Source organism: Oreochromis niloticus, linkage group LG12, assembly GCF_001858045.2.
Source record: "Oreochromis niloticus isolate F11D_XX linkage group LG12, O_niloticus_UMD_NMBU, whole genome shotgun sequence".
Classification (NCBI taxonomy): Eukaryota; Metazoa; Chordata; class Actinopteri; order Cichliformes; family Cichlidae; genus Oreochromis; species Oreochromis niloticus.
The window spans coordinates 7,330,658-7,355,644 of record NC_031977.2 but is presented as its reverse complement, the minus strand read 5'-3'; the positions used below and the strand labels follow the sequence as shown (position 1 = coordinate 7,355,644).

At 44.5% G+C, this 24,987-nt stretch overlaps 1 protein-coding gene across 4 annotated transcripts in view; it reads left to right on the top strand.

Moving 5' to 3' along the window:
* The first annotated feature begins 644 nt into the window (after positions 1 to 644).
* tet3 (tet methylcytosine dioxygenase 3) overlaps positions 645 to 24,987 on the top strand; it is a 36,262-nt gene continuing 11,919 nt past the window's right edge. The window contains exons 1-4 of one of the 4 annotated variants that reach the window (XM_005472976.4): positions 645 to 967; positions 1,729 to 1,788; positions 16,610 to 19,538; positions 22,544 to 22,634. In XM_005472976.4, the coding sequence (XP_005473033.1) occupies positions 16,658 to 19,538; positions 22,544 to 22,634 (2,972 nt within the window). In that variant the 5' untranslated portion in view covers positions 645 to 967; positions 1,729 to 1,788; positions 16,610 to 16,657. Of the gene's footprint in view, positions 968 to 1,728; positions 1,789 to 4,777; positions 8,383 to 11,381; positions 11,779 to 16,609; positions 19,539 to 22,543; positions 22,635 to 24,987 lie in introns of those variants that run through there. The other 3 variants (XM_025896903.1, XM_019365521.2, XM_005472975.4) reach the window with 3 other exon arrangements.

The window sequence follows — 24,987 nt, the reverse complement described above, 5'->3', positions numbered from 1 at the left end:
GGGAAGGCCAGTTTCAGGAGATAATTGACAGGCATAGAGAGGACCCATCCCCCCCGCATCACATGCACAAACACACACACACAGCCAGACACACACCTCCCGCCCACCTTCACTTTGTTTCTTTATGTCGGTATGGTGCTGCACACACACAAACACACACATGAAAACGCAGACCCTTTCTTTTTTTTTTCCTTTTTTTTTGACCTCCTCTTTTTTTCTCTCTCACTTCGATCTCTCCCTCTCTCCCTCTCTCGCCACCCTCACACGCTCTCCTTCGGTTTCACCCTAGCAGCAGCCCAGCCGGGCCTCTGATTGGTGGATGTGCTGCCTTTGTGTGCTATCTCTAGTGTGACGTCTCTCCGGCGAGCTGTGTATATGTGTGTGTGTGCATTTATCACAAGTGTATATGTTTGTATAGAAAGAGAGAGGGGGGAGGGGGTGGTCGAGGGGACATTCACAGAAAGAGAAGAGAGAGAGAAAGAAATATCAGCAGGAAGGAAGGAGCGATAGCGATCGTTTAGAAAAAAAATCCCTCTTGTATGTGTGTATGCATATGAACGTGTGTGTGTGTGCGTGCGGTAGACCTATTGGCATACGAGCAGGAGCGAGAGAGAGAGAGAGAGAGAGAGAGGGAGGGAGGGAGGACGGGGGTAGAGCAAGAGAATAAGTGAGAGAGAGAGGGAGAGAGAACGTGCGTACGAGGGCTCATGTAAAGCCAGAATAAAAACACAAGATGGCTTCCTGAATGGGCCGCTGCAACACAGACGGGAGAGAGAGAGACCGAGAGACCGAGAAAGAGGAGTGGAGCGATAGAGAACGAGAGAAAGAGAGAGAGAAGAAAGAGAGCGAGAGAGAGAGATAGGGGTGAAGGAGAGAGAGAGAGAGAGAGAGGGAGCCGGAGTCTTCTGATGGGGATTCGGCCAGCGGACGGAGGAGTACAAACCGAGGCAGCTCAGAGGCTTGGAGGGTAAATATTCATCACTCCAGACTATTTTAGGATTGATAGGTGGGTGGGTGGGGGCGTGGAGTGGTGTGGTGGGGGTGGTGGGGATTTGGGGTGGGGGTGGGGGGGGATATCGGAGGTTGGCGGGACTCAGCTCGAGACACAACACAATTTAACATTGGGGTCGTGTAGACAAGAAGGTTTTTTTGAGGGGGGGTTGCTATTGTTTTCCAATAATAATAATAATGATCAGCCCTGCTTTGATCTACCATTTCCATCTATTCCATGCCTCTCTCACTTAACCCGTCCACTTTGGATTCTTTCGCCTTAAGATTAAAAAGGGGGGGATATGCTGACATCAGATGATCAGACATATATATATTAGAAAGGTTGCACCAAGTCGGGATACAGACATTACATAATTCTATAACTGAAATCGAATCTATTTTGCGTCTCTCATTCGCTGTCCCGGCAGCAGAGGGAAGTGCCGGCTCACTGTTTGAGCAGAAATCAAAGAAAACAGATTTGCGCTTTTTGATGGTCGCTGAGGTTGACATGGATAGGATGAAGAGACTGCGGATGGCAGAGCCTGTGTGCCGTTGTGCACAGCTGTAAAGGTGGCACATTAGTGCTCAATGATGAGTCTTTTTGAACAGGCCCTTGTCGCATTATTCTATTGATTCTTATTCTCCCCCTCCCTGCCTCTCTCTCTCTCTCTCTCTCTCTCTCTCTCTCTCTGCCCCCCCCCCCCCCCCAAATCCCTGTTTGGTTGAATGGCTGTAAAGGTGGAATATTTGGACGACAACGGTCAAGGCTGCTTGGGAAGCCCTGAACTGGCAGCTGAGGTAAGAGATGACACTTGAGGGGTGGGTTTGAAATTTTTGTAGTGTTTGTGCCCATGTCTGTCGTCTGCGTCTATGCATAATCTCTGCCCGTTTGCAACTGTTGGATGAGGTGTTAATGTCACGGTTAGTCAGCCCAGTGATCACTTCCTCTTCTCGGTCTGTCTGTATCTGTTTGCCTGTTCTTTAAAAAAAAGAAAAACTTGATTACGCATGTGTTTGTAAGAATTGGTTTAACCAGTTGTAACTGTTACACAGCTGTGACCGTCCTCGCTCTGTCGCGGGTATGTCACGCGCTGCTCTCCCAGGCGGATGCCGCGTTATCCCTCGTATCATCTCTAAGTGGAATACAGTTGTGCCAGATCCCTTTAGTCTCGTCTTCACACCCGGGCTTTGCTGCCTGGGAGCTGACTGTGTTTAATACAGTTGCTCCGAGTTTATCTCTGAGGCGCGCCAAGTTAAAGCGCCCTTACTGATGAAGTGGCGGCATCCTCAGTTTAAAGCGTCCCACGCTGCCCGCTGATTGGTGCCAGAGCAAGGCATGTGTAGATACAAGAGGCCGGGGAAAGGAGGAGGGGAGGAGGAGAAGGAGGAGGAACTCAGCACGTTGGCTCATGAGCTGGGGGAGGCCGTCCTGCTTCTCCTAGGTTCTGGAGTCAAATGAGGTAAAGGGAGTAAAAGTTAGTGGGTCACGCATGCGTATACGTAGTTGATTGTCGGGTGTAGTAACCTGTGGCGTGTCGCTGCTGAATGCTGCTGTTGCCTCAGCTCGCCGGTCCGGGGCACACTCGTCTGTTTATGTGGAAAGGCATGTGGACAGGTGGCATGCGAAGTTTCATAAAGGAATTTACTGAACATCTAACAATTGTCTGAGTTCTAAGAATCTTGTGGTCCTCTCCCAAAAGGGGAAAAAGACAGCTTTGATCTGACTTCTGTCACGTGCACTGAGAGCAACCTGAAATCCTAGACAAGCGAAATAGATTCACCTCCACATCTGCAGTGATATATGTCAGTGAGTTTCGAATGTCATAAGTAGGGTTAGCATGGTTCTATGATCTACTTTAGCTTACCTCTAAGCTGCTTTAATCCCCATCCATATGTGGGCAGGCTCTTTATCTGCAAGGTATATACGACCATCTGGTTTAAAGGGGGAATATAATCTTTTTTGTGTTTAATAAGTTTCTCTGCCTTTATAGTTGTCCTGAGCTCCTGTTTGCAGAGGGTCACGGTTGCCGTGCGTATCCTGGGTGGAGTGTTTATCTCGCCCAAGATCTGTTTCCTTGTCAAACATTTCCCTGGTCGCACACAGGCAAACACAGTCTACACCCAACAGACCGAGGGCACATTTTTAGAAAACTAAAATAAGCAGTTATAGAGTATCATTAGGTATTTACAGCCCCAAGAACATTAAACAAAATGGTTTAAAGTGAGTTTGGCAGCAGGTTTGTTTTTCTGCTGTTCAGGAAGCAAAGCTGAATTGAGAGGTGTACCACAGTGGGTTACAGACAGACAGACTGCGCTCGTGTGATTTCTTTCTTTTCTTTTTCTTTTTTTTTTTTCCACGCCTATGCACAGGATTTCCTCTTTATGCATGAGGCGAACTTCACACAGGTGGGAAACGAGTCAGAGACAGAGTAGAAACCCTGACGCTGCTGTGTACGTGATGGCACATGGAATGTTTATTAATCACTCGTCGAGCTTTGGAATCCCCGGCCTCATCGGCAAAGGGTTAATACTGACCTAGTTTCCGTGGCAACACTGAATGTCTGATGACATCATTGCTTTAATTTTAGCTGGAGTTCGGGCGTCCAAGGTTGGTCACGTGACCAGCTAGCCGGCACCACATGTGCGTATTGTGTGTGTTTGTGTAGTAAGTGGTTTGGTGTATAGTACAAACTCAGGAAGTGGAGGGTTTGACATCACCTCTTCCATTCAGTGTTAGCTTTCGATGTATTTACTGTTCTGTGAGGTTTCCACTCAGTCAGTAAAGAAGTGCAGCTAATGGTTTATTCAAATTTGTGTAAACTGTGACTGTGAAGAATTTCCGTAGTTGGTAGACTGGCCTACTTTGAACCGATCTTTCTTTTAAACTTGTTGATGCTTTATTTTGGGCGTTTGTTATGTTATATAACAATATTAGTTTTTTTCCAAGAAATGAAAGATGCGTCTTTACTTCCTGAAAATATAAATCGTATTATGGGAAGTAAAGACTATTTAAACAAAACTACCAAATGGGTTAATAATAACATAGCCTCTGCAATCAAATGCACATTATTGTGAAAAAAGCCTCTCCTCCTTTCTTTGTGTTTTGCCAGACTTTGTAGTGTTTTATTAAAGCGATCTTTAAAAATGCAAATGTTCTCCAGAATTTCTAAAGGGTTTGTTTGGACAGAGGCTGCTTTTTCACTTATTTTTTCAGCATAAAAAAAGGTTGAACCAGTATTGTGTCTACAGAGTGCTAACAGAGTTAGAAAGAGCAAAATTTAAATTGTTTTTAGGCGGTTTGTTACAAGCAGCCTGTCACAGTATGACCCAATTTGTTCACATTTCATGAGTTGAATCTACAAAAAATGTCGAGGATAGCACAGTTTGACAGGAAAAAAATAGTATTTTTGTACCAATAGCAGATTCCCAAGAGCCATCAGCCAAAGGCAAGGAAAAAATCCAGCGAAGACCTGACGCAAGACCTGAGAGATGTATCTAGTCCTGAAATATCTTGTAAAATAATAAATCCAACTTTTTCACACCATCAATATGGATACAGGAGGTCAGGAGAAAGGTACAGCAGTGAGTGTCTACTTTATCTGTAAAACACGTTGGAGGCTCTGTCATGGTTTGAGGCTGCATTTCAGTCAGCAGTGTTAGGGATCTTGTCAAAATTGATCAAATTATGAACACAGAAAAGTATGGTTTATTTTTAATCCACCATGCAATACTATCTGCAAAGAATTACAATGATCCCAAACACGCTGCCAATGCAGTAAAAGCATACCTGGATAGAAAAACACATAATGGAGCACTATCAGTCATGGACTGGCCTCCCCAGAGTCCAAACCTAAACGTTATTGAAACAGTGTGGGATCATCGTGACAGTGAACAGAACAAAAAAGTAGAAACATCCATAAAAGTGATCTGAATGTCATTCAAGAAACCTGGAGAACTATTCCTGAAGGCTACTAAAGAAATGATAAGAAAGCTAGACGCAAGAAAGAATAAAGATGGCCATACCAAATATTGGCTTTTAAGCTTTTAACAACCTCAGTTTTAGGGAACTTTTGAGATGCATACCTCATGAGTAAAACTTCTTTCTGAATGTTCTGGATTAGACAGCGAGCTTGAAGCAAATTTTCATCAAAACAAGCCATCCTCCAAGCTGGACACATAGCACTGTGCAGCACATAGACTGTACACAAAAAACAGATAAATAATTACCCAGTGTACGGTTCGCATAATCAGTTGACACAGCTCTGGTCTTACACTGAGGAGAGGCTGCTTCAGAAGTCACTTTAGATGCACTGGTTGAAAAGTGAATGTTCGCCGAGATTGTAAAAGAAAAAGCACTCCCAGGATTTCAAAACATCACATCTCATAGGTCCTCGTGGAATTTGATGTGACATTTTAAATTATACAGTCACCAATAATTGCCTCACTCGTATGCAATCATTAAGGACTTGCTAAGCCCTGAACTGTTGTCATGTTTCATTTCTAATTAATGACAATTAGCAGACATTTATCTCGGCACTGCCTCGCTGTGCTGCTTTGGGTTTCTGTTACTAGTGACCAAACCCGGCGGGGGCCTGGATTGGTATCCTGCGAGCACGATGAGTTGCGGTCAGTGGCATCGTTGGTGGTATCTGATGTTAGAGCGAGGTCGTCAGCCGCACGGTGCCGCAGTTAATAAAAAATGAATGGAGGGAGAAGGGGGAGGAGTCATCAGCTGTTGCTTGAGCTCGAACTCTCGCCTCTCTGGCGGCTGCTCTGCTGCTCCCACTGGGCACCCAGTTTAAACAATCCTGAATCCCACTGCTGCCAGACGCTGCCAGGTTTTATGTAATACAGCCCAACAGCTGTGGGAGTTTTCATGCCATACTATCAAAACGCACACACGAAAAAGGACGATATTAAAGAACAAAGTCTATAACTGGAAACGTACAAGAAAAGCACTGGATCTTCCCAGTTTCCAGTAGTTATCTGTTATGAGCCGGCTTTCACTGGAATGATTAAAAACACACGCTGAACCTTCACATGTGTGTTGATATAGAGGATCAGCAGACACAGTGAAGGCTTTCTTGTTTTGCCACGGTCGAGCACTGGCCCTTTAAGTCTGGCTACGCCTGACTTGAACATATGGGAAGCTAATCTTAGCCCGAGCCCTGAGAGAGAGACAAGGCTGGCAACCAGCCACCGTGCAGGGGCTGAGGCAGGTTTCTGTTGCTTTATGTCTTTCTCGCTCTCGAGTTTTAAAAATTAATATTGCAACCCAAAAGTCATTACACAGCCTCTCAGTCAGGGTGTTTCACCTGTCAGAAAACACTCTGCCCATCTTTACTGCTGCGTTCTGTTAATGATTACATCACTGTCCAAACAAATCTGACCACTCAGCTCTTTTTCAACACTTGGCACACAAAAGGCGAGCAGGTAGCGGAACGCAGTGTTCTTTCACAGGTCGAAACCATTCTGAACTCACTTGTTTTTCATTCATTTGCCTTCACCCTGTTTGTCTCAGGTCCAAAAACTTTCTGATAACACATTCTGTTCTGCTCATTGATCCTGCTGTTGTTCAAATCCTGAAGCACAAAGAGCTGTCTCTTAAAAACAGCCCCCCCTTCCCCTTCCTCTTCTTTTTGTGGCTCCACCCTGCTTAACAGCCCTCACCCGGCACCACCTTTCCAATTTTTTTCTCTCCTCCTTCGCAAGCCACTCCTCCATTTCTCTTTGTGAGGAATAGCGAGGGGTGGGGTTTGACGGGGGATAGGCGGGTAGGCCTTCCCCCAGCTGGGCAATTCGTGCTGACTTGCACGTGCCAAATGTCAGGAGGTATGACTCAGACTTGATATACACTACGCTGTGGTGCAATCCACACCTAAACATACCCTGAACTTAACACCGTCCTGGCTGAGTGGGGGTTTGGCACGAGTGTGTTTGGACACCAAGCTGAAACAAAGAGAGAAAAACAGCCAAACAGACAGGTGCACAGATGAAATTAGGTGATGCCTGAAAATGAACAATAGGTAAAGAGTCTTGTTGCTCAAGTTACAGTTACAGATGCAGTTACACATACTCAAACAGGCAGTTTTCTCATTACTGTTTTTATGTGTTTTTCAGAAAACCAGTTATGACTAAAACTAAACCCACACACTCACGCGCGCACACACACACACACACACACACACACACACACACACACACACATTTTGTAGATTGTATTGTAAAAAATGACTAAAGTACACGGAAAATAATATAGTGTTTTGAATCATAAGAGAAGTATTAGAATATACATACAGGACTTATTATGTAAATAAAAGTTCATATAAATTCTCCATATGTTGCTGTATTTGTTCTCTGTCTCTAGATAGAAAGGATACAAAACACATTTAAAAGTCTCCCCTCCAAAATATGTTATGATTACGACCTTGGTGCTAAATATAATGTGCCCTATGGTCTCTGGCCCCTCCCCACCAATAAACCCAGTGACCCTCAGTGGACTGTGTGCATACTAGTGTGTACTCTGTGTGTGTGTGTGTGTGTGTGTGTGTGTGTGTGTGTGTGTGTGTGTGGAGAGAGTGGAGAGAGCTCATTAAAGCATGCCTCTGCATTTGTTGACAGTGTGTGTGCATGCACTGGAGCGTCTGCGTGCATGTGAGCAGTTTGGAGGGGGGTCGGTGAGTGAAAGATAAAGAGATGTGGAGCAAAAAAAAAAAGAGAAAGGGAAGGAGGGGGTGCACACAGTGTGTCAGATCCGATGACCTTGATGCCATTAGAATGCAGGACAATGTGTGCTGGGGATGGGGGCGCACAGAGGTGGATGGAGGAAATGGAATCAGCTGACAGGAAGTGATGTTAGGAGAAGCAAAGGACCCTTGTGTCATGCTCCTGTGAGTTTGGTCACTGCTGGAAACAAATGTTTTTTTAAAGCACGTCTAACAGTGAAATTGCAAGAATTCAACTCGTGGACTGCCTGAAAAGCAAACATTTTGTTCTCTGTCAGTATGCTTCATTCACGTACACCTCCCAGTAGCGATGTGCTGGTAAAAAAAAAGTAAATTAAAAAGCTCGTTTCACTGTTTGAGGGTTCTGTGTCATGACTTCGTTGAAAAGAAGAGGATGACTCAAGCTTTACTCATAAGCGAGCACACACACTGCTGAGGATGGACTTTTGTTGTCAGTCATCCCTCCTACAACCTAGACCTTTCCTCCGTGCTGCTGAGAAAAAGAGCGAGAGCCTGAGAATTGAGAGGGAGAGAGAGAGAGAGAGATGAGGGCGTGCAGTAACTCATCTTGGATGATAAATGTGACTACATTGTGAAATGAAGTGATCGATGAGGAGTCTTTGTTACCTCTCCCGTGTGTCTCTCAATGCCGAATTACAGGTTTACCGTAAGTGCGATTTCATTTTCATTTAAATGTCAAGCTGCGTGGATTGTTGTTGTCATTTCAAATATCGGGTAACCTCGGTGACTCAAAAGTTCGCTTAAAGGCACGACTGCCCTGCACTTCTAACGTTCTCTTTCACCACGCTACAGTTGTGCTCACGAGGTGACTTCAGACCAGCTCTGTTGAACAAACCTGAATGGCAGCATTGTAATCCACATATCGCACGCCAGCATCTTAAAGCGACAACACGCTTTTCTGCCGTTGCTGTTTCGCTTCGGTAGATTTCTATTCTTTTTGTCAGAGATGGCCAGTGGTGAAGAAATTTTGAGTAATGTCTTATGTGAAATGACACCATTTTAAGCTGACATGAGTCATCAAAGAGGATATGTGCTTGAATCAAGAGCACTCTTACTGTAAATTACTCGCCTTCTGACATGGAGCAAGCTGTGTCAGCTTACATGCTGTATTTACAGTGTGGGCACATCATGTGTCGGAAACAGCTGAATCCCTTCCCTCATGTTGGTGTTTTGGTCAAACAGCGTGTCTTTGTTTTACTCAGCTGTGAACATGGACAGTGAAAGAAAGAGGCAGAGTTCATGTTTATTAAGCTCCTTTTCAGCCTGTTTGTCTCGCTCTCCAAATTTTGGGTATAAACTATGGAAGCACTAACTTCGCATAAGACGGGACTGTTTAAAGAGCAGACCTGTTGTGTTCGGGAGATGTCTAAAATGAGGATGTGTGCGTACAGAACATGTGATTCAGGGGTTAAGCCAAATGCTGAGCGAGAAACGCTGTGTCACTACAGTCGGGGGAGTGAGCGAGTGAGCACCAGCCAGCCGGGTGAATAAAAAGAGCGTGCTTTCTGAGCTTCAGTTTTTTTGGTGTGGTTTTGGTGATGGTGGGCATGTGCTCGAGATGACACGCGCCCACCCAGTGGTGGAGGCAAGCGTCCTGGTGGGAGACACTGATGACGATGACGGTGACGGTACAGCTACGTCACCGCCACATGTGTTTCCTACCTCTCTCGCTCACTATACTCTCCCTTCCCACTCATTGGCCCTCCCTGGTCACGTGACCTTAATGCTCTACTTCTCCTTCCCCTTCCTTTTTAGACGGCTCGGGCTGTGTTTCTCTTTGGGATTGACGCTCATCTGTGTGTGTACATACGAAATTGTGCGGCAACAGCGAGACAGACAGTGTGTGCAATTTTACAGCGCCAGAGAGCGAGCGCGTGAGAAAAGTGTTGGAACGGTAATGCAATAAGCTTTGCTGGATGGAGGCAAAAAGCTCGGGAAACAAAACAGTAGAGACGAATTGAGAAAGAGAGAGAGAGACAGGCAAAGGCAGATTGAAGATGCCAGAGAAAATGAGAGACCAGGAGAGACAGGGAAAGCCAAAGGAAGTGAAGCAGGGAAGGGCTACAGAAGTTAATCCAGCCACAGTGCAGTGTAGCTCACACATGCTCAGTAATATAAGAGAAAAACACTACGCAGGAGCTGACAGCGATCTGCATGAGGGAGACGGCCATAACACCCAACCTCCTCCTCCTCTTCCTGGTTAAATCTTCTCCAAAACTCCAGCAATGTAGGAGCGAAGAGAGGACCGCAGAGCCGGTCAGCCAGAGGCGATGACGGCGTTCATAATGATAATGCCAGTGACAGCAAGGCAAGGCGACAATGGTGAGGAATGGGAGAACGTTGTCACACGCTGGCGGACGGGTAGGACAGAAGCCATCGATGAACTGTGATTAGTCGGTTGCTCGCGGTCTTCATTCGGCAGCAACCTCCTGACCCTTTTTCCGTTTGTGCCACTCTCGTACCTCTGGTTACAGAATCAGTATCACACGAACAGCTGATCAACTCTGCACGTTTCAACAGTTTACTCCACAGATTTCCCTCTTGCTATCTCCACTCTGTTCCTTTTGCTCACCGATGTTGAAGAGTCGTGCCCTTCTTACTCTCCATTGCCCAATGCAGCCGTCTTGCTGCTTTACTCCTGAGCATATAGGTCTTCTTTCGTTTGCTTCCCACCGTCTGCAGGAGTGAGTTGACATCATAGAGTGTTGGTGATTTCTTTTAAACCAAGTGACCCTGAGCTTCCTGCAGTCGGAAGCCTTCTACTTTGTTTGCGTCCTTTGGATCTTGGATTAAAGGGCCGGCAAGAGCGCCAGCAAGCCTCTCCCTCTCTTGTGAGAGCATCCTAGAGGATATGTTATCAGTCACAGGTGTAGGTCTGAAGCTTTTCCTGTCACACGAGGAACAGGGAAGCGATGTGAATGCGGACAGGAATGAAAATGGAGATGCAACAACCATCATCGGTGGTTTCTCCTTCGGCCCGTGGTGGAGCCCAGTCTAGATGGAGCAAAAATGTCCGCGAGGAAAAAAAACGGATTTCGTTTTCAAAAGGCATAAACAAGGAGTGTAATGATGCTTTTCTCTGCTCCCTTTTCTTTCTTTCTTTTTCCTGTGTTGATGCCATTGCGCGATGAGATTGCGTTTTCGCTTGCAAGCCGCTGGTTTGCCTCTGCGGTCGAAAGCAGAAAAGCTCTGTCACACTCAGAATTGCCTGTATTGGGCTTATGGCGATAAACAAGACACACACACACAGAGACAGAGATAGAGCCTTATATGTAACATAATCTAATGCAGCAGAGCACATAATGTGGAATGGGTGTGGATAGAGACAGAGAGGGGTTTTCTCACTGGTAAGGAGCTCTGCTGCACTGTGCTGTTTCCAAGGCTGCTGCTGCTAGCAACTATCCCCCCACCGCTCTCTGTGTTTCTGCTCACTGCGCACTCCTCCATTCCATTCGTACGTGCCCGCTGTGGCTTAGATAATGGCCTCTCGCTCTAAACACACACTGAAAAGCACGAGAGAGAGAGGGGAGAGGAGATGGAGGGAGAGGCTGCGCGAGAGGGAGGGCAATGGAGGGAGGGAAAGAGAGGGGGGAGGAGGAGGAGGAGGGGAGGTGAAGGTGGGGGCTGCGAGGAGAAGCCGACTGCATCTGTAGTGAAGAGAAAGAAAGAGGATATTGAAAAAGGGAAGGGAGGAGCAGACAGAGATAATGAGAAAGGAAAAAGCAGAGAACAGAAAGCGCTGGCCATAAGAATAGGCAAGAGAATGAGAAACGTGTGCGGTGTGCTGGGGGGAGGTGTGCGCTGTGCGTGCGGCTGGCCGTGTGTGAGTGCATTTATGTGTGTGTCACCGCTCGCTCCGTCTGCGCGCCGCCCGGGCTGGGAGAAATAGAAAAAAAAAAAAAAACGAGGAATACAACCCCCAACAAGGCCAGATCGCTCGTGGACCGCTGCTGCACCGGCAAGCAATTCTCATGCTACTCTCTGTTTCCTCTTCTGCTCCCCACTCTTCGACCGGCAGCCCCGTCTGGACGTCCAGGACGACGTAAGTACGCGTTTGCTGTGTCCTAGAGGCTCTCAGCCGGCTTCATATTGTCAGGGTCTCTGCTTCATGTTCGGCACGACAGCAAAAAAGGGGAAGGGGAGGGGGTGGGGGAAGAGGGAGGAGGATAAGAGGGAGGATGGGTTGGTGTTGGATTTAGGTTCAGCTGTCTACTCACAGGCTCTCGCCACCGCCGCCGCCGCCACCTCTACTATCCTCACATATTCTGTCTCCTCCCTCCAGTGTCAGGGTTAAAGAGCACTCTCACAAACAAAACTGCACAGGCTTGTCTCGATTAAAGGGCTCCCAGACCCAGTCTGGTCTACCAGGTTCTACAAGGTCTAAGCCAGTTGGGCTGGTTGGTGTTTTTGGATACACTTTGTGCCGTTTTTGTGTGTCAAGTCTGCACAAGTGTGTTTGTGTGCAACACAGAGAGAATACAACAGGCTATACAATACAACAAGACTTCAACTGATCTAACACACACATGTGCAATAACACTAAGTGCAATAATCTTTTTCTAAAAAAGTTGTATTTTTTACTCAGTTGTATAAAGCATTTGCATTCTATTTTTATCCTATTGAATATTTTATTCTATTTATTCTACTGTATATAGTATTTTGTTTTATTTTATTTTTATTCTATTCTTTACAGTTGTGTACAGTATTCTTATTTCTATTCTATTCTATTCTTATTGTATTCTAATTTTGCTATATAACTTTTGCAGTGTCCACTTCCTGCTGTGACAAAACAAATTTCCCACGTGTGGGACTAATAAAGGTTATCTTATCTTGTCTTATCTTATCTTATCTTATCTTATCTTATGTCGTAGTGTAAAATATTTGCAAAAGCACGTGGTTTGTGCAGTTTGGGCAGCCGGGTAGGTGTGAAGCGGTGCAGGTGTCAGCACAACATTTCACAATCTGGACTGGTTTTAGATCGACTAAGTTTTGTCAAAAGAGCCTTTAATGTGTGTGTGTGTGTGTGTGTGTGTGTGTGTGTGTGCGGTGGAGGAGGGTTTGGGTTTGTTTGGCGTCAAAGCTCAGCGAAGTCCATTTGTTCTGAGTGTTCAGCCTCGAACCCCTCTGACCTTTCTTTTGCTGCGTTTTGTGTGCACAACTGTGAAAAAAGGAGGAAAAGAGAGTGTCGGTGTGTGACTGTGCGTGATTGTGGGTTCGTAGGTTATGCAGTGTTGCAGTCGCTCTGTTTCAACACACTGCAGTTCTCATAACTGCACGCAACTACCTCCACCCCCCCTTCCTCTTTCCCATCTGATGCTACTGATAGTAAAAACATGGGGCCTCTCACGTATTGCATGCCGGCTGTTCGCTGCACCCTCCTCCAAAACTCTCCGGTTTCCAAACCCGCTTCACCTCTCACCCATAACACCAGCAACACCCCCTGGGAGCCCCCTGCTAGACACCCAGTACAGAAAGTGAATTCAGAAGGTCTTACAGAACGTCCAGTAATTAGCCACTTCAAACGCTCATTTCAATAATATTCAAATGATGGGGAAGCTGGACATCAGGCTCACTTCTGCTACCGCACACTAATGGATCTACAAACTGAAGCCCTTTTCTTTCTTTCTTTTCTTCTGGCGGGGATGATCTATTACTGGATGATACTTACATTATATATATAAAATGTATGCATAAAACATATAATGTCTTCCTCTATGACATGATCTTCAAGCATCTTGTAGTTTTTTGGGCTCCTTAAACTGAACACAACCGCACAAAGCATGCAGCAGGTGCAAATTGAAGTATCTCAACTATTTACAGTAATACAGCCTGCAGACTTCCCTCTGTGTTGTTAGCACATCTAATGCAATTATATAGTGCCACTGTTTCCCTCTCTCGTGAACCACTGAGCAAGTTCAAATGCAACAACATGAACTCTGTCAATGATTTCTGAAGCTGCCCTTGGATTATCTTTGTTTGCTTTTCTTCTCTGCTGGATTCATCATAATATAATCTACAAGGAACCAACCTGAAGACTGAATGGATTGTACACTCACTGGGTTTATTTGCAAACCGCATCTGGACTTAATGTATTAAGATCACTGAGATTTAGACAAATTTAACAACATAACTTTTGAAAGATCAACACCACTTTACATTTTGTTCCATTGTTCAAGCAGACTAAAGTAAAAAGTTTGAAAATGTAATTCAAGATGACCAGGTTGGCGTTTTGACTTGGAGGAAAAGAGATAATAGTATAGAGCTGCAATCTCAGAAAAAAGGAAGTCAAACTATGAAAAACCTCACAGCCTACAGACATTTTAGATGTGGAGAAATCAGAAATCAGAAATGAAAAATAATGAATCAAATTCCTGAACTGCTACACTAATGTTTGAAAAGGACATGGTTTATAGCACAAGCCACTGTCACTACATGTATATACATGCTCAGTGATCACGTTTCAACAATGTGGAAACACTGAAAGCTTAAAATGAGTAATCATCAAACAAAATGTCCCTAAAAATGGCTTTGACTTGAGATGGATTTCATAGTAACTAATGACACAGAAAGAATGAAGCACAGATTTAAAACTGCAGCAGTGTTTTAATTGTCCTCTCTCTGAGTCGGCCCTCTGTACTGTAGCAAGCTGAGAGGGGCAGTCACTTGGGATTCTGGACAGTTTTGTGTCAGAGAAAGCAAAGACTCATGGGACTGTTAATGTTATTGAATTAAAAGTGCTATCATGGGTCCATTTTTGTGCAGTGTTATGTGCAATATCTGGTGTATTGTATAAATGATAACTTAAGCTATCCTCCTATAGCTGTGGGGTGCTTGATGCTTGGGAGTGTCTGCAAATTATTGAATTAAACTAGTGAATTTGCTTTTTCAACCACTTCCCATGCAAGCCCACCATCAAATCATTTGTACAATCCTGACTTGGGAAGTATTGTGCCTGCTTAATCTACTAAGCGTGCGTGATCAAGCCAAAAGACCACATGATAACAATCTATGATCTGAATTATAGAACTAATCAATAATCACATGATTAATGTTGCATGTGGTCACTCAGATGGAAACCCTCTTACTTTAAGTGAAGGCTTAAAGTCTGACTCACAAATGTATGAGTTCTCTTTTTGCAGCCTGTTTTCAGGAGACCTCTCTGCATCACATTTAAACACACCAGGCAGACTTCACTTTTTGATGTGCAGGGTTTCTGTTGTGAAGTGTGTCTTTTAACACAAATCACATTCTTTTCCTAAACCTTAACAAGGACTTTTGTTACACTTATTCAATAAGTGGAAGCAAAGATGAAAAGAGAGCGCAACTAAATGAATTGATGGGACAACAAAGCAGCACACAGTGTGAAAGATTCAAATAAGATGCAAAACATGGTCTCCTGATATTCCTGTTCCTGTAAATCTCTAGGTGTAGGACATAGGACTGGTACTAAAAGATATAACCAGCCACTGGTGTCCCACATTACAGTGCTGTTTAAATCATGAAAACAGAACGGTTTTTGGTCTTATTTTATACTGAAAGTTCTGGTTCAGAAGCGGTGACATGGAAGCAGATGGTTTTCAGTTTGCTTCTGCTTTCACTATTTGACCTTCCCCAACTTCCTAAAAATAGAATGGGGCTTTAAATAAGCATTAATCATATGATACATAATCAGCTGGGGGGGTTCACTGTGAGCATATCCAGTGTGTTTTCAAACTAAACGTCAGTGCATACATACAGGGGTTAAAACCCTCTGTGTTGGTGTCATGACAAAATAACTGTATTGTTCAATCATGAGGTTATGTTAAAATGTCCCTTCACTCTTGAACAAAGGACACCAGTATTTTGTAAATCCACACTTGGTCAGCAGTTCTCTCAGATAAATCTCATGACTGTACTTTCAACATCCATAGCAGTTTGATCTTGGTTCAGCTTGATTTATATCTACTGATGAGTAGCTGTTAGACAGGAGATTATCTTTAGATATTCAGGTCAATTTGGGTTTACCATTTAAGGTGTTGTTTCAGAGGAAATAAATTTTAGTCTTGTAAAAAAATGAGTCTACAAACCCAGTAAATAGAGCTGTGCTGCACACATACAGACATAAAGAACTGAAGACATTTCTTGATTCTATACCCTTTGGTAAAATGGCACAGGCCATAATGAATCCACTTCTTCACTCTCTGATTTGATTTATTATTTTATAATTTACATTTATAAATTATAAGCATTTATATGTTCTAATCAAGTAATTGTGTTTCTGAAAAGCTACACTACACATTTGACTTGTTTCCCTTATTGGTTTCTTGAAATAAAAGAGTAAACTGCAGATAAGTCTTCAGTGTTTTGTTATATTTCCAGTAATAAATGATGAAAACAAAGAGTCCAAGGATGTGGATTTGTACTGCATTTTCTTTTCTCTCTGCTTCCCACATCTGGCTCACAATGTCTCCTAACACCACTGCCTGCTTTGTATAGCCCAGCTGATCTCAAGCAGAACGTCCATTTATAAACAACTGTGGAATTTTGTCACATGACTTGTGACTTACCAGTTGTAAAATAAGCCCACTGAATATGGGAAGAGTTAATTCAGTTTACACCAGCCTTACTGGTGTGACCCGGAGAAACTTTATGCTATGTATGTGTGAGAGGTGGGTGGCAAACATCTGGATAAGAGCTGGAAAGAAGGGAATGGAGTCCTGGATTACTGGATTGATACTCATCCAAGGAATGATGTAATAGTAACTACTGAATTCCATGAGTACATTTAGCATAGCATAATCTAGTTTAGCACAATTGCTATTTCAAAGCCATACCTAAATGTATATGTTAATGTGCATCTGAATCCATTGTTTTTCTCTGTGTTTGTCTTTCAGACTGTTCACAAAGTTACTTCAGTGGATGGCCCCAGAAGTGGAGGCCAGATGGAAATTGGGTCACATGACGGCCTCCAGGAAGGCGCGCTGAGCCTGGAACTGGCCAATGGGGTGAATCAGTACCCTAATGATGGTGAGCCATCTATAGAAACAGAGCAGCAGTGTGCAGAAAGCGTGCTGCCAAGGCAGTGCTGGGTGCCTGGACATGGCAAGGTCAGCGACACCCAACAACAACAAACGTGTGGCGCAACCCCTGCTGAACCTGCACACCATGCAGACATGGAGGATGCTCACAATCTGGTGGCTTTTTCTGCTATTGCTGGCTCACTGCCTCATTCTTCCTCCTCTTCCTGCCACCTCTTGCAGGCTACTACAGCCTATTTGTATGAGAAGTTTACCCAGGAAACAGGCGCTGGGAAGGCTCAAGCTAGAATCTCTGCAGGGGCTCCTGAGGGTAGCTGCCCACCTTCAGAAGACCTGGACACCTTACAGAAAGCACTGAGCCAAGCAAAACATGGACACAAGCCTCCCAATTGCGACTGTGATGGGCCCGACTGTCCAGACTACCTTGAATGGCTGGAAAAGAAGATAAAGTTAGCAACCAATGAGGATCAAGGCTCCCGCAAGCTGGTTGATACTCCTTCACATTTACAACCTCACATAGAGCAACCCCATTTGCTGCATCACTCTCAGACCTACCAACAAGTAAATGGTGGCCACCATCTGTCTACTTCATGCACCCAGCAGCAACAGGAAACCCAAGGCCCTCACCCAGATCAAGTGCCCTGCTCCAAACCACCAATTCCTTGCTCTCCCCAGGTGCTCTCCATAGCCAAGGAAAAGAACATCAGTCTCCAGACAGCCATCGCCATAGATGCTCTGACACAGTTATCTGGTACTAGTCCACAAACTGCCTCTTCACCAGGTCAAACCCCCTACACAAATAACCTCCATCACCATCAACATAACCAAAACACCACATCTCAGCCTCTTAATGGCATTGGCATGATCCCATCCTCTTCTGGCACCTACTCATCTTCCTCACGCTCTCAGTCTGTCCCCCCAGGACTACACACTAGCCAGCAGGCCCTAGAGTCATGTGAGCACCACAGACCCCAATCCCAGGGCCATCCGCCCCATGTTACCCCTATCCAGTCCTCTACCTCTCCCTTCCCGAGTCAGGGAAAACCACCAGGCTTCAACCCTAATCCCCAGCAGTGGCAGCAACCCTCGGGCAGAGGATCTGAACACAGAAATCCATGGATGTGTGTGAAGTCTGAGCCTCACCTTGCCACGGCACCTCATAGTAGCTCAGACCCCATGTCAGAGCTCAAACAGCTGCTTGGTGACACCAGTAGCAAGTTTAGCAATGGTCCTTTTAAGCTTCCAGCTTCGCAACAACTTAGCTTGAACCAGAATGGGACTCTCCAGGCCCAGGATAACCCAGCATTGGTCAGGATAAAACAAGAATCAGACTCTGCTGACCACTATCATCACCCTGCCTCCATGGGACATTATGGTTTTGCTAATGGTCAGCACCAGGGTCAGCACTACCCTGGCACTCCCCTCTCTCCTGGCCAAGCAGCCATTAGCCACTCCACTCAGGCAGCTCTACAACAGCACCTTCACTACAAGAGGAATCTTTTCTCAAACCACCCCTCTGGCTTTGGAGGCGTTGGCCCACGTGGGCCTCTGGCTTGCCAAAATCTGAAAAAATGGTGGCCACAGATGGATGCAGAGGCCCTGTCACATCTGGCCATCAAACAGGAACCCAAGAGGAAAAAAATCAGCCAAGGATCTCCTGGTTTTAAAGCTATGACTGAGACGCTTTTGGGTCCTCCCCTCCCCAAACCCAAACAGATAATCATCAAGAAGCCCAAACAGAAAGCCTCCATGCCAACCTTTCTGCCTCAGACTCAGATCACCATACAGAAACCACCGGTCCACATGATGGACAGAGCCGCACCCCTGGCCAACCTGCAACTAGGTCCTCTCGACCAACTGCCCCTCCACAGTAACTTCACTCAGGCTGCTGCTGCTGCAGGCCTCCCTGCCCCAGCCCAATCTCAGGTATCCATTTTCAATTCCTCAATGACACCCACTTCCACTGTTTCTGTTCCATCAGAAAACACTCCAGCCCAGCTGGGCCCTCTACTCCCACCTGTGGGCCTTGCAGCTCACAATAAGTCAGAAGAGATGGGCAGCCTGGCCTCCAGTAATACCAGCACCATGACACCTATGACCTCCACATCTTCACCCAGCACCTCAAATGTACCAAGTGTCATTAACTTGGACCCGAAGTACGAAGAGTTGATCCGCCAGTTTGAGGCTGAATTTGGGGACTCAGTTCCAGACATATCTGCCAGTCAGCCCGTGGAGGAGACTGCTACAGCCCCAAAGTCAGGGAATGAATCCCTGAGCAGTCCTCAGGACCTCAGTCCTGCATCATCATCCACCTCCCAGCCACTTCCCTTAATTTCCACAAGTCAACCCACCCCCACAACACATCGAGATCATCAGATGGAAATGAGCAAAGATGAGTCCAGGACCCAAAGTGAGGCAGCCTTGAGCCAGGCATCTACAGAACACCCTATGGAGATGCAGCACAAGGGGTCCATTCAAGTTCCTCTGAAACAGGAAGATATAGTGTATAGGCAGCAGCAGTCCAGAGTGGTGCAGGATACTTTTAGCATGCCAGCTTCTCCGCTGTCAAAACGAATGAAGATTGAATCCTCGGGTGATATAACAGTAGTGTCCACCACCTGCTTTTCTGAGGAAGACACGCCAACTAAGGAAGGTGTGTCCTCTTCTCCATCTCTCAAAGGCTTCTTGGACTCTCCTTTACGCTATCTGGACACCCCCACTAAGAGCTTGCTAAGTACTCCTTCCAAGGATCTTCAGGCAGAGTTTCCCACCTGCACCTGCGTGGGTAAGTCTTTGCATCAGTCTCAGCCTCTGCTTATGGTCACACAGCTTACTTTCCATCCACAAAGTGCATTTCAGACACAAATTAGAAATGGTCTAACAATAATCAGTCTTATGCAAACATTACTTATTAATCTCTGACTAGAGATCAATTTGAGTCTTTGTCAATTTGAGCACATTTTGTTGTCTTTGGAAATGTTTTATTCTTCCACTAAAAAATAATCAGTCTATTTTTAGCCATTGTAAGCATTTCACTTTGCTTATTGATCTAAACAGATTGACTTTTAGATTTTTTCACCCCTTTCCCACCCCAGTTCTTTCTGGTTGCTTGTTGGTTGCAGCTAAGAAAGAATGTGTAAGTTGCCAGGGTGTGTGGTAGTGACCATCTAGACTGTGACAGTGTGGGGCAATAAAGGCAACAGGCAGGAACAATAGCACTGGTGGCAGAAGGACTCTTTTGTGTGGGTTTGGGTCTTGCAGGCAAGCAGAACACAGCCTTTGTTAGACAGAATGGAGTTCAGTCCCATAGTTTGGAACCCTGTTTAGCGAAGCCTATTTATTTACAACCAAGTAGGTGGTCCTACAGTTGAAATGTTACATTTAAAGACATTATATGCTGGAGATTTAATTTGTTAGACTACACTCACATTATTCTAATGCATAGTGTCTCACTAAGTCATTAATTAATAACTCAGTAAATCTGAATATTGCTGCGTTAGCTAATGTGGTTAATAGTTTATTAACTCGACACACATACCAAATAACGAGAGACTGTGTTCTCAGAGAGGCTACTGAGAAACGACAACCTGTTTCTTGGAGTTACTGTGTACCAGTTGCCCACATTGATTTTATCTCCCAGTCAACATTGGTCACTGTATGATGGCAAAACTATACCATAGACAGATAGATGTTGTCACTGTTTCCACCTACAACAGCATTTCCAGCCAGTCTCTCTGACAAGGCAAAAAAAATCTTGTTTTTGATATAAGCATAATACAGAAAGCTTTTTTTTTACTGCAACATTTGATTGACAACTTTTATTAAGAAATGATTGTGATCGACCGGCCACACAACAGTCACTCCATGTACACAGACTAGTTTTAGGACTCCCATTTTTCTGTCAGTGCGCCCCAGGGTGGCTGTGGCTACAACGTAGCTTGCCATCACCAGTGTGTGAATGTGTGCATGAATGGGTGGATGACTGGATGTGTAAAGCGCTTTGGGGTCCTTAGGGACTAGTAAAGCGCTATACAAATACAGGCCATTTACCATTTACCATTTTTCAAACAAATATAAATATGTTTATGTGTAATTTATGGAATCTTTTGTATTGCATGTGTCTGGATGGTCACAGCCATCGCACAGCCTTTTAAACCTGTTGTGTGACTGACTCAGAAAGCCCAAGAAGTGTATCCAGGGGTTGGTTGGCTGGTCGGACGAGTTGTTTTACAACCAAGACTAGATGTGGAGAAAACGGGTAAACTGACAGTTATTCAGCTGTCAGTTTGCTGGGTGTGGATTTGGGATGGATTAAGGCCTGGTCTATGAAATTGTGTTGCATCTGAGCACTAAAAGGAGTGCACAGCAGTGGGAAGAGCACCGTCAATGACACACACTTGCTAACCATGTGGTGTTACTAGGGGTATAGAGCAACAAACAACAAGCCTTCATAATTTGGTTACACATTTCCTTTTTTAAGCAGTATAGCATAACACTGCATAGGAATGGGTTGCTTTTAACATCGACAGGATACAGTATATACACACACACACACACACACACACACACACACACTTTTTTTTTTCTTTGCACATAAATGGACTATGACTACTCCATTTCCTGCCATGAACCACGCCCTGGAGCCTCCTTTCACCAGCAGCAGAATGTGACCTCATGTTGCCTCTGGACCAGACACAACCACACACACATACACACACACACACACACATACACACACACACACAGAGTGGAAGACTACATTTCAGATAATCATCTGATAGTGTGGAGCGCATTAAGAGCATTTTTTGTAATGTTGGCATCCACAGTTGTACTTTAGAAATGATACAAGAGCAAAAACAACACAATGTTAGTTTAACAACACACAGTTAGGTGATACAGCTGGGCAATGCGAAATTCCTCGAGGCTATCATACCATTAATCTGCACAGTATCTCATAGAAAATGTAACACTGAAGTCACAGAGTGTGGTTTAAAACCATAGGTCTTGTGCAGGGGAATGGTCAAATGCTCGCACATACTCATGTACAACATCACCTCAGATGTACACAAAACACACACACTGACACTCCCTCTAAACATCCCTACATACTGAATCACACACTACCTCAAAAAGCTTCTGCTTCACCATGTTTTGCTCCCCACACCACTCCCTACAGTGACAGGCTACTTTGTATGATTAGAGAAAATATGAGTGTGTGCTCATGTGTGTGAACGTGTGTTTGAACTGGATGTCGCAATGAGCTCTACTTTCACATGCTTCTCGTAGAAGATCTGGCTTTACCTACAAAGAAAATATCTTTGAGTTTGGCCAGAAATACATCAAAGCACATCCGCTGTACCTTTGTCCTTTTACAAAACACTACAACATGTGAGAACATGCAAAGCCAAGCTGTACTTTTCAAGTCTTCTCTGTGTGCAATTTAGGTGACACTCAGATCCAAGAGTTTGTTCATTAGGAATTGGGGCTTAGATGTAAATGTTTTGGTCAATGTGAAGGGCAAAAATGTTTATAAAACTAAAGATTCAAATTCAAAAGAGAAACTGTTTTAAATAGGCTGATGTTAGGGGACATTGCCATCAAAGCTATAGACTTGAACAGCAGTGACTATATTACCCAATCTTATTCTGATTCTGTGTTGAATTCATGCTGTAGTGGAATCACTGATACACTGTAATCCAGTGTTTATTGTCAATTGCTGCCACAGTTTGTATTAGTTTTTCAGATAAAATGTTGCGTTCTTACTCTGTACTGTCTATTTTCCTCCCCCAGAGCACATAATTGAGAAAGATGAAGGGCCCTACTACAATCACCTGGGATCTGGACCTACTGTGGCCTCTATACGAACCCTGATGGAGACAAGGTATATTCTCTTCTCTTCTCTTCTCTTCTCTTCTCTTCTCTTCTCTTCTCTTCTCTTCTCGAGTCCTCCTCCTCACATTTTGTCCTTAGGGAATCTGTGACCTAGAATCTAGTAGGAGGAACAGGAAATATCAGCATCATCAGCATATCACAGGCAGAGCAAAAGGCACAGGATTAGCAGCAGATGACAGCTGAGAATGGGAAGAACACAGAAGGAAGAACAACTGATGACAAAATACAATAAAATATGGAGGAAAAAATGAACAGAGAAGCAGTGAGGGGAGACAGAGAGATGGGTAAACTTATTTTTCAATAATGTAGATATAAAAATGAGTTTGGTTTGTGTGAAACATAAAATTTAACAAGAAATTTCACAAATTAAAGATAAAATAAATATGTTGTCACATGTGCATCTATATAAATAGATTGTATATGTGTAGATGTGCATATAAATTAGGTAAATAACATTATTAGAGATCTTTTTTTCTAAATGCTTTCATTTTTAAAGGGCATTTTAGAGAGCAAAGTAATGTGATTTGAAATACTCGTATTCCCTTTATAAATGCAGGGAGGATGGGAAGGTAGAACACCTTTATGGGCCCATTATACCCACCGGATTGGCAGTATTGCACACAAACAGCAAAGTCTCCAAACATACCATTTATACCAGTACTGAGGGTCCGAGTACTCGCTGCAGTGTTCTCCTGAGCGATAGTGACACTCATACCAAACCTCTATGTCAGGTGTATGGGTAGAAGAAGTGAAAACAAAGGCAAAGTTTTTCCAGAAAGCCTCAGACTGTATAATCTCTGAATCTCTATAACTCTACTATACTGATAGATCACTGAATTGGAGGTCAAAACTGACATGATCGTGCACTTGTGTCTTCAACTTGGGGAATATTGCAAAAGCTGACGAGTGCTTGACCGGCTGAAACCAAAATGACACTAAAGTGCAGCTTATGCCAGAGGACTTGATGGCGCTTTTTGTGTTCGGTACCATTCGCAAGAGGCTGGGTGGCGAGCATAATGAGCCCATTAAAGGGAGGGGGCATCATGTGCAGCCAGACCGGCTACCTAACCACTGAAAAGAGAAGCTCAAATTGCAACACACGGAGGAAGTGTGACTTCCTTTTCTGATAGAAACACCATTACTCCACTTGATCTTTACACCACAAATAATTGCTTGCTGCTGTAATCTCATGTATAGAACCCTTAATAAGCAAAGTGCAGCTGCAGCCTCAGTAATGAAATTGCTGTTGGGTTATCTTGCAGAAACATGCCACGAAACAGCTCTTTTCAAGGTTGAATTAATGAATATTTTTCTCTGCAGAATGTAAACACACTTTAACCTTTTTTTTTTTTACCAGATCTTTCACTTGTGTTAAGCTTCATTTTCACAATGCTGAATGCTGTAGTGGTTGCTATTCATTGAGAGGCTGGATTTCTGTAGGGCCAATGAGTCATTAGCTCCCAGAGAGCGCAGCTTGAGTAAGTGAGCGGAGGGGGTGTTCAACCAGAGTCCACTTTTTGTTGTTTGAGAGATGACGCAAGATGTTAAGCCCCTATAGTCCTTTGACCTACCCCTCACCCCAGCCAGCCACCCCTGTGGTGACAGAGCCTAATCCCCTCCCACTTTCTCAGCCACCTCAGGGTGATTCCTATTCAGGAGGTGCACGGCGTATTCACTGCCATGCCAAATCTGCTCAAGGCTGAGGTTTTCACAATGGCAGGTATCTGGCTGACAGGAGACCTGATATGATCTGTGAACAAACATCTGACAAGCCCCAATGACATACCCGCGCCCCGGTGCAACCTCTGACCCCCTCTCTCCTCCTGTGCAACTACAAACAGACCTGCAGAAATACACACCATGCACCGTTAGGACACAAAAACAAACAGAAATGTTTGTGTACAATGGCTAATGCATTCAAGCTACTATCAGCACAGACATATCTCCAAGAGAAGTCCTTTTGGCCGGAGTTGTTTTGGAAGCTAAGGGATCAGATTTACTCTGCCATGCTTGTGTGAATCTCAGCAGAGGACTGTGAACACACACTCCTAATCAAGTTGACCTGTTTTTGTCAGGATTGACATTTAATGCGACTCCCTCAGACTACTTAGAGGCAGAGAAAAATGAGAAAGGCAAAACGAACAGTTGGAAGAAAGACTAAGAACCACTGTTGATGAAGTCACTTATGGCAATAAGAAACCCTTGATTAATATCCCTCAGCGGAAATCTGAAATCTCCTGTTACTGATCAGGTGCTGTTGGAACGGCTACTGAGTAGCCATTCATTGTCCATAGTTATTGTGTTTTGGTACCAATAGCATTTGGCCAGCATATTTTTCTGCT